The sequence below is a fragment of the Prosopis cineraria genome, unplaced genomic scaffold, assembly GCF_029017545.1.
Source record: "Prosopis cineraria cultivar Desert tree isolate PC_DT_omini unplaced genomic scaffold, ASM2901754v1 PC10, whole genome shotgun sequence".
In the NCBI taxonomy this organism is placed as follows: domain Eukaryota; kingdom Viridiplantae; phylum Streptophyta; class Magnoliopsida; order Fabales; family Fabaceae; genus Prosopis; species Prosopis cineraria.
The window spans coordinates 7,040,187-7,049,881 of record NW_026555341.1 but is presented as its reverse complement, the minus strand read 5'-3'; the positions used below and the strand labels follow the sequence as shown (position 1 = coordinate 7,049,881).

General features: G+C 37.4%; 1 protein-coding gene across 3 annotated transcripts; it reads left to right on the top strand.

The window, feature by feature from the left end:
• The first annotated feature begins 713 nt into the window (after positions 1 to 713).
• On the top strand, positions 714 to 9,233 carry LOC129322925 (mitogen-activated protein kinase kinase kinase YODA). 3 transcript variants are annotated; one of them, XM_054969393.1, is made up of 13 exons: positions 715 to 993; positions 2,315 to 3,141; positions 3,255 to 3,977; positions 4,287 to 4,374; positions 5,542 to 5,604; positions 5,886 to 5,925; positions 6,010 to 6,046; positions 6,164 to 6,239; positions 6,407 to 6,466; positions 6,555 to 6,662; positions 6,822 to 7,055; positions 7,679 to 7,770; positions 8,253 to 9,233. In XM_054969393.1, exons 2-13 carry the CDS (start codon positions 2,594 to 2,596, stop codon positions 8,773 to 8,775), a joined length of 2,592 nt encoding a protein of 863 aa, XP_054825368.1. In that variant the 5' UTR covers positions 715 to 993; positions 2,315 to 2,593; the 3' UTR covers positions 8,776 to 9,233. The 3 variants fall into 3 exon arrangements, with proteins under 3 accessions (XP_054825367.1, XP_054825368.1, XP_054825366.1); XM_054969392.1 differs by having other exon boundaries at positions 714 to 845; positions 5,886 to 6,046; XM_054969391.1 differs by having other exon boundaries at positions 716 to 993; positions 5,886 to 6,046.
• Positions 9,234 to 9,695: the final 462 nt, after the last annotated feature.

Sequence of the window (9,695 nt, the reverse complement as noted above, 5' to 3'; positions counted from 1 at the left end):
TTTTCTTGTTATACAAAATGAACATAGCAAATCGTCATTACAAAATTTAAGTCTAAATTAATACGATATAATGCTACTTGTAGTGCATTGCATAGAATTCTTTTAAGTTATAGCCATTTCATGGGAATTAAGAAATTTTATTACTTCAGTCAACGGTAGCATTAATTTTTGTTGAATAATTTGCACGTTTTTTTAATTTATTTTTCAAATTATTGGATCTTATTCTCGAAATCTCTTTCCGCAGGATTAATTAAATGTGGAGCAAATGAGGATATTTTTGCGAAAGAAACAACTAACAGAATGAACAATTTAGGGTAAGTCTCATAAAAAGAATCAACGCAAACTCTCTTCCTTTAAAAAAAATAAAATACTAGAGAGGTTTCTTTTTGGAGGATCCACCGTAATCCCATGTATTTTTCCAGCCACACCTAATGGCTTCATCTACTATTATTCAATGGCACGATCTTCATTATGACGATTTATTAATATTCAATTAGTATGTTTTTGGTAAAAATCTGGCCATGACTCTATCTTTCACTCTTTTGGGTTTTCTCTTGGTTTTTTTGGTTCTCTCTTCCCAGGCCAACTCTTTTTTCTTTCCTGCCCAACCAAGACAGAAGACACACTCACTGATCCAAATCCAATTTTTCTCCCCCACACCCCACCCCCCCCCCCCCCAAAAAAAAGAAAAGAAAAGAAAAGAAAAACTCACTGTAGTTTTCGGTCCCATTCTTTTTCCGACTTTTCGGCTCCTCGTCGCCGTGTCTCCGGGGAATGGACACACTTCGAAATTCCGCATCTTTAGCAAACGCGGACGTTTTGGAGCTCAAAATATACCTCAGCAAGTAAGTGTGGGGTTGCAGTTTCCTGCTTTTCTTCTTCGGTATTTGCAGTGAACTTAACACTGTCAATTTATCAAACGCATTACTATCCCACACATTACTGTTCTGATGGTAGCATGCTGTCGTCGGTCTCTGAACTTGTCAAGCTCGGGTAAGTGATTCTATGGAATGTGCTTCCTTGCGTGCCTCTCAGTTCGATCGTAGTTAAGACATGAACCACAATTTGTGTATGAGCATTTTCGGTTGGAATTGAAGGAGCATTATATTTGTCGGTGGTATTTTATGTTCGCGTTTTAAAGTTGATTTCTTCTTAAGTTTTATTGATTATGTTATCTATTCAGAGTCACAATTGGTTTCACGTGGAGATCTGAGCTCGGTCGCCTGCAAATTTGGGTGTTTTCAAGCTTCTTTTGATTAATTTTTTTTCGAGTGGAAATCTTTTGATTAAATTTTTAATACAGCCAGATTACACTACTTGCGTATTGCATCCTTTTATTTCCATCCACCATCCACCACACCCCCCTACCCCACCCACAATATTGTCAATAACAAATAAGGAAAACGAACGAAAGAAGTATATTTGTATAGTCACTAATTAGACACTGGAGTTCTACTGGCAATGGGACATCGCATCACAGTTCATCTGGTGCCTCATTTCCCTGCTCTAGATGTGAATGGGATGGCTATGCGGTACTTAGTGACGGTCAGAAGATTTGCACCTGATGATGATACTAGGGAACACTGAAGATGATTGATAGGTTGCTATTTTTGTTGTCATATGAGGTGGCATATTATCTAATGGCTCCAATAAAATCCTCAAATTTAGTCAAATACCAATTTATGTGATGTACCTTCTGAATTTTTCAGTGCTGGCGTGTGTGCTTCTTCCATTTTGGAATCCATACCACTTTTAAGTCAACCTACGTGATTATATCTCCTATTTGTTAAAAACCACATGGTAGCTTCTTATTGGTGTAAAGGGACCGTTTCTTTTCCAGTACACTAGCTTCCTTGTTTAATGTTCAAAATTGAAGTAATGAAGAACTCACGGAAATGCAACTTCAGTTTGTTTTCTACAACTGGCAGGACAAGTTGAGTCTTGGTTTACAGGTGTTTAGATTTCACTTTAGCATTGGCTATTTGCAATTATAAGTTAAAAAAAGAAAGGATGATATATATAATTGTAGTATTGAAATGTTAGTTATAGTTAGTTAAGGGAAATAGCTCTTGGGTAGTTATGAGGATTAGAAGCCTATATATACTAGAGATACCTTAATCCTTATGCCTTTATTATTCAAATGGATGGATTGATCGTATTATTCAGAATCTTTTGTGTCTCTCATTCTCTTCTCTCTCAATCTCTCTCCGCAACTCTCTCTCTTCTCTGTTCTTCTCTCTATTTCTCCCTATTTCTCTCTATATCAGAATTACAATCATATAACAAAGGACTAACATTGAAACTTTTTGTCCAGGTTCTTATGGTGACACTTCCACAGCTCTATTCTGGTCTATACTGTAGAGTCAGTTGACGCTGTATAATGGAAAATTAGATGATGCTGTTGAGTGGATTCTCTGCATTAGAAATTTTTTTAAAATAGTTCTGGCCCTTTGTTGTCCATGTGGTAGTTGGTTAATGCCAAATGTGAACTTACACTCAGAAAACAGAATTTGCTCAAATTTCCTGTACGTTTTATTTTCTCTTATCCTCCCTCCCTCTCACTTTGTGTTTTTGGCAAGATTTTCTCATAGACATGCCATCATGGTGGGGAAAGTCTTCCTCCAAAGAGGGGAAGAAGAAAGAAAATAAGGAAAGTATTATTTATACAATACAGCGCAAGTTAAAAAGCACTTCGGAAGACAAGTGCAACAGTGGATTGGGAGGATCTAGGAGACATACTGTCTCAAATAAGAGATCTCAATCTCCTGTGTTTTCAGGATCAGCATCTCCCTCGACACATGTATCCCGATGTCAAAGTTTTGCAGAAAGGCCTCATGCCCAAGCACTCCCATTACCTGGGCCGAAACCTTCTACCATCTGTCGTACAAACTCTGCAATTAGTGTAGCATCAAAATCAGAAAATGCTAGAGATTCTAAGCCATCTCAGCATTTTTCCCTACCGAAACCTGGATGTGCTTCTAACCAGAGAGAACCTACTAACGCTGAGGAAGATATTGCCACTGCATCCATTTCCAGTGACACCTCTAATGACAGTGACTGCCCATCCAATTCACGTCACCTTAGTTCTCTGGCATTTGCCTGTGCAAATTTAAGAAGAATCACTGTTAACAGTTCCTTCTGGTAGGTTTGGATCTATGTAAACATGCCATTCTTCTTTTCTGCTGTTCTCTCTCTTATATGTTTGCTTCAATTTTTCTTTTTCTCCTCTAACAAAATCTATTATCCACCTGAAGCATGGTGCACGAGGATCAATCATCTGTGACTCTCCCAAAGAACACAAGAGCCTTATCAGAACCAGTTTCCCAACTGTGCAATAATCAGTCTTTGTCTACCTCACCTAAAGGGGGGGCTTTGCATCTGAAGAATCTGCAAATGGTTCACCCAGCTGGTTTATGCAGTGCTCCTGATAGTTCATTGTCAAGTCCTTGTAGAAGTCCAATGAGAGCACTTGGTCCTGAGCAAGATTTAAATGCTGTATTCTGGACAGGAAAGCCTTATTCCAATGTTACTTCTGGACACTGTTCAAGTTCCGGCTCAGGTCATAATTCTGGGCATAACTCTGTTGTTGATCTGTTGGGACAGATATGTGGTCCACAGAGCAGGGGCAGCGCTGAGTTCTCTCCAATACCTAGTCCCAGAATGACAAGCCCTGGTCCCAGCTCAAGGATACACAGTGGTACTGTCACCCCTCTGCATCCACGAGCAAGAAGCACTGCATCGGAGTCACCTAAAATACATCCTGACGATGGGAAACAACAAAGTCATCGGTTACCTCTTCCTCCAATAGCAATCAATAATTCTTGCCCTTTTTCTCCAGCCTATTCTGCAGCCACAACTCCTTCTGCGCCACGTAGTCCTAGCAGAGCTGAAAATCTAACGAGCCCTGGTTCACGCTGGAAAAAGGGGCAGCTGCTTGGAAGGGGAACATTTGGCCATGTATATCTTGGCTTTAACAGGTCTGTAGCAAGTTGCATGATTGGGCATTGGCACATTTTTATTTGTATTTAACTGTTTGATCTATTACTTAATTCTATTTATTGGTATTAAAATTTCTGTATGCATAATTTGTGGAATTTCAAACAAGTTGCTTTTGAACTTGTATATGTCTTTGACCTTCTTTCTAACTCTTGGTCTAAACCCTGGGCTTGACTCAGTTCGTATTTGTAGTTGTTTGTGTCGTATTTGATATGAGCTATCTATATTTCCTGGATTAAGTTATTTCAACTTGTAAGTCTGATTTGATTGAATCAACTTTTGATTTGTAGTGAAAGTGGTGAGATGTGTGCAATGAAGGAGGTAATACTCCTTTCAGATGACGCAAAATCAAGGGAATGCGCACAGCAACTATGTCAAGTAAGCTTGCTTTTGTAGATTGGCGAAAATCCCTTTCTGCCTTCTGTTTAACGTGCTTCACTCATAGTTATTAATTAAATGCAGCACACATGTAATGACAAGGTCTCCCAACATGTAATAGTGCCTGGCTTGTTGTATGCTCCACTGAATTGTAACTCACAATATGCTAAGATTATCTAATATAAAATATATTTAATTAATTTATTTCATGAAGACGACACTATAATTAAATCAACTATTATATGTAAATAATTTATCACGTATTCATGACAACTTAACAATCATTCATAAAGCATGACATTAAGTACTTAATTCATGTTTTCAGTCTCTCTACCACATGATTCCTCCCAACACTTCATACAGTGTTGAGTGATTTCAGTGATGAGAAATTTGAAATCAAAAACAGAAAGGCCCAGAAGTGAAAAAACAGAGAAGAGGGTGCGGTGCTTGAAAGTGGCTGCTGGTGATTGCATGGTTTCCAAAGATGGTATCTGCAGAGACAGAGTGTAAATAGCTATATAGAAAAGAATAGGGTCCGCTGGGCTACAAGGCTGTGTAACTTGTTGCCCTCAGCCTTTTCAATTTTCTTTTTTTGGGGATTTTTCCTATCAGATGGCACTTTATAGTGCATGTAATAGTTGTACTCTGTAATGACATTTCAGCTGTAGGGTAGCTCAATCAATAATAGCAATACGTTAGGTAAGGGCTATTTCAATATCTTCATTTAGCCTGCATTTAAAAAAATATGGTATCATTTTCCTTCTTGGGATTTGCATATGGTATATCTTAAAGTGTTAGAGTAGTTGGTGTGACTAAAGTTTTCACTTTTCAAACAAGAAAAAGATAATGGAGGATTTTGGAAATAAAATACTTCACGTGACCAGTGAAATTATATGTTTCTTGGAATTTGTGTCATACTCTGCAGTGAAAAAGTTTTCTTATTAGAATTTGTGAAAATGACAAAAATTAATGAAGCATTTAACGCTGGATAGAGTGTGGATGATGCATATCTGCACTTAGTGGATACAGTTGGCCAGAATATACGCTACTGAGTTACTTGCAGCACCCAAATGTAGTTCATCATATTGCTATGATATATTCACACATATATAGATCCTTCATATTTGTTATTGATGTATAGTCACACTTGCCAGATGCCTCTTGCAGGAAATTACACTGCTAAGTTGCTTGTGGCATCCAAATATAGTTCAATATTATGGATCTGAGACGGTACGTTTATGAAACTTTTGCCTATATTCTGGTAATGGATTTGACTTTTTGAATATTTTTCCTTTTAAATATTAATACTATCACATGAAATTTTGAAACTGCTGTTGTTTTATTCATAAACCACTTTAGTGATCATTATTGCTTCTGTTTTAGAATCTTTGACTGCTTGAATTATATAAAGTTCTTCACAATAATCTCACCAAGAGATGAAACCTTATTGCTCAGATGGGCAATTGCTATGATATATTCTTTTAAATACTAATCTTTTTTATTTCCTACAGGTAGACGACAAACTTTATATATACTTGGAGTATGTCTCTGGTGGGTCTATCTATAAACTTCTTCAAGAATATGGCAAGTTTGGTGAAAATGCTATTCGTAATTTTACTCGGCAAATTCTGTCAGGTCTTGCATATTTACATGCTAAGAACACGGTCCATAGGTGAGCATGATGTATGATCCTATGAATGCCATATGACTTCTGTTTCTTTTCTCATATTTAGGTTTCAATATTTTGGGAATTCAATTCAACCTGGTAAAATTATTGGATGTCATTTAGGGACATAAAAGGAGCAAATATATTGGTGGATCCCAATGGACGGGTAAAATTGGCAGATTTTGGAATGGCAAAACATGTGAGAGCCTTTTTAAGCTATTTTCATGTATACTCTAATTTTTTATTGTCGTCAATGAAGGAAGTGCCTTCCGGGTATTGGATGTTCTAAATTGAATTAAATATACTATCTACACCTCAACGATGGGGCTGTGGTTTCTAATGTTGCTTCCCTGGAATGATTTGCAGATGAATGGGCAATCTTGTCCATTATCTTTCAAAGGAAGTCCTTACTGGATGGCACCTGAGGTCAGCATGACTTTTTGGTCAAATTGGAGCCTTCTGTTACTTATGTTTTTTAGTTAATATTTTCATGTGGGAGCTTGTGTAAATCTAGGTTATAAAAAATTCAAATGGCTGTAATCTCGCTGTTGATATATGGAGCCTTGGCTGCACTGTTTTGGAGATGGCTACTACAAAGCCACCTTGGAGCCAGTATGAAGGGGTTAGTGATTTGTGAAGACCGGCTTAAACTGTTGTTAATTTTGTCGTATGTGCATTTGATATCTATTATCTGGTGCTAACAAATCTCCATCCGAGCATTGGCATGTCTTGGAAATATCTGATTATTTGCATATTCTGTCGGACATTATGTACTTCAAAGATTGCTGCCATGTTTAAGATTGGGAACAGCAAGGAACTTCCTACAATTCCAAATCATTTATCAGAAGATGGAAAAGAATTTGTCAGGCTCTGTTTGCAGAGGAACCCACTAAATCGACCGTCAGCTGCTCAACTTCTGGAGCATCCATTTATTAAAAATTCTACGATGGAGAGACCCAGTCCGGCTGCTGATCATTCAGAGCTATCTGCTTTTACAAATGCAGTGAGATCTCTGGTAAAAACAATTTAGTTGTTCAAGATATTATTCCTGTGAAGTTTCTGTTATATGACATATTTGTACGCGTATATGGACGATGCACATATGCAGTACATGATTTCATATTTTATCTCCAATTACTTTTCTTTTTGCTGCGGTGTATATCTATATCTATGTTAAAAAGTGGTCCAGGTTCCAATAGTATAATTTTCTTTTAAATTGCATGATACATGCTCCAAACTAAAATATTTACTGAAAGGTTATTAGTACCAGAAAGCCTCACATTGTTTCAGAAAGCATGGGGTTCTGAGTAGATGATTCATGAAATAAATCAGTCCTCTGTGCTTTGATTCTAAAACCTGAGTCATGGCCACCGATTCATGTCTTTTTATGTGGCAGTCAGTTGGGTGAGTAGTTGGGAGTATACATGAAGCCATTTTTATGTCTTTTTGAATCATGATGATGAACACGATAACATAAAATGATGTATCCGCCCCCTCTCCTTTTCCCCAGATTTGCTGTTGAAGTTGATTTCTCTCTTAGTTTAACTGATTAAAATATATGGATACATCTTTCATATCTTCTCATTTACTTTTGCTGATTGCGTTACCTATATTATTCTGTTTGGATAATTCTCTCAGGCCATTGGAACTGCAAAACAAGAGTCATGCATAGACTCAGAAGGGGCTGGTATCTATCCATCTAGAAGCTTGAAACTTGGTTCAAATTTGAGGTTTCCTCTCTCTCTCTCTCTCTCTCTCTCTCTCTCTCACGCATACGCATGCACCCATGTATGGAAATGCTTGAGCACAAGAAAGATCAGTTGCACATGTAGAGAAAACGCGAGTATAGATAAGTGCACGTATATATTTCTAGTGCTTGCTTCTTTCTGGTGATTGCTGTATCCATTTCATATTTAAGTCATAGTACTAGTTTTCTTGGTTGCTAAATTATCCACATGTTCTCCTTCTATAAAATAAATCTTAATATAAAAATCAGATTGAACCTGCATAGATTTAGCATATCGGAAAATCAGCAAGGATATTTCTGCTCTAATCATTTTGGAAAAGCAACAATTAAGAAACTGTTGTTATGATCCTTGTGGTTAAATTTGCCGCTGATTATACACACGGATATGAGAACTATTGTCTGATGTCTAAAAGGTAATTTTTGCTCTAATCATTTGTCCTCTCTATCCCTTGTTCTCATTCTCAGTAATACCCATGGATCAAGGAACATATCATGCCCTGTTTCTCCCATTGGAAGCCCACATTTGCCATCGAGATTGTTGCACGCCAGCGGAAGGACATCTCCCTCCCCAATATCAAGTCCTCATACTGCATCTGGTTCATCCACCCCAGTGACAGGCGGTAGTGGTGCGATCCCATTCCACCAAGCAAAGCAGCCAACTTTTGCACATGAAGGTGTTGATAAGATCCAGAGGTCTCAAATCAGTTATAAGTACGACGCAAAGCATGACCCGTCTTGGGGGATTCCACAAACTACTCACGCCTCCCAGCATACAATGTCATTCGATACTGGTGCTTTGGCAAACCAGATCTGGAGGCCTGTTCAGCAAGACCCAAGAGAGTTTTATAGCGGTGATAAGTCATGCTTGGCTGATTGCGTTTCACAGCAGCTGTTAAGAGATCATACCAGGCTTAACTCATCCATAAATCCCAAGCCCAGCACCCTAATGCATGGCTTCATAAGTGGTCCGTGGCCTGTATCTCAATGATAATCTGGATATGGCCTGAGCTAATACTAGGATGCTCTTCTTGTGGTCAGAGATTTTATAGTCAAATTTTCATTTTTGCTTAGCATTTTGGTTATCGTGATCTGCCTTGGCACATGGTCGTGAGTCGCCTTCAAAGTGTTCCTCGGATTCACGAGCCGTTCTCCAGTGCTGTGAAGTTCTCAATTTTACCGAGGATCTGTCTTTGGAGATGCCAGCATGCCGCAGTCGGCTTTAGTCCTGCGAGGGGGTACCCAAAAAAAAAAAAAAAAGATCTTTATAAAGGAATGTAAAGCTGGTGCTGTCACTGTCTGAATTGTATTTATTATGCTTGGTGAAAACGCAAATGGTGTTGGCACCGAAAGAATTAAAATGAAAAACAGAGAGTAAAAGAAGAATTGGACAGTATTCTGTACAGATGCTTTGGTATCCAAATACAATCGTAGAATTAACCTCGGGTTTCCTCTTGTTTCGATGTTTCTATATTTTAGACAGCAAGAAACAACTGCCTCTGCCCGAAATGGGTTGTTTGCTCCTACTAAAAGCAATGCTTTTAAGTTTTAGTAATGGATAGTGTTAAGTTATTTGAGTTAAGATAAAAAAAAAAAAGTCTTATAATGGATAAAGTTAAAGTTAATAATTAATATGATAAATTATATAAGTCTAGAAAGTGTTTGAAATTTTAAACTTTTCTTATACAATATTCCTCTTCAATTTTTAAAAACAATGAAAATTTAACTTCTATAGTTAATAAGAGTTAATTTTGACCGTTAATTTATTAAAAAATGATAAAATAAAAACTTCAAAGATAACAAAAAAAAGATTGAGAAAATTTTCTCGATCTTTTTTTATATTATTTTTGAGGTCCCTTACTATAATTTTTGAGTTTCTTGATCGTTTTCTCTAATTTTTTAGGTCTTTTA

Excerpts from the sequence above, each read along its gene's own strand:
- LOC129322925 (XM_054969392.1), top strand. The coding sequence starts at position 2,594 with ATGCCATCATGGTGGGGAAAGTCTTCCTCCAAAGAGGGGAAGAAGAAA. Across the intron at positions 6,467-6,554 it reads CTTACTGGATGGCACCTGAG|GTTATAAAAAATTCAAATGG; the intron begins GTCAGCATGACT and ends GTGTAAATCTAG. Across the intron at positions 6,663-6,821 it reads CTTGGAGCCAGTATGAAGGG|ATTGCTGCCATGTTTAAGAT; the intron begins GTTAGTGATTTG and ends TGTACTTCAAAG.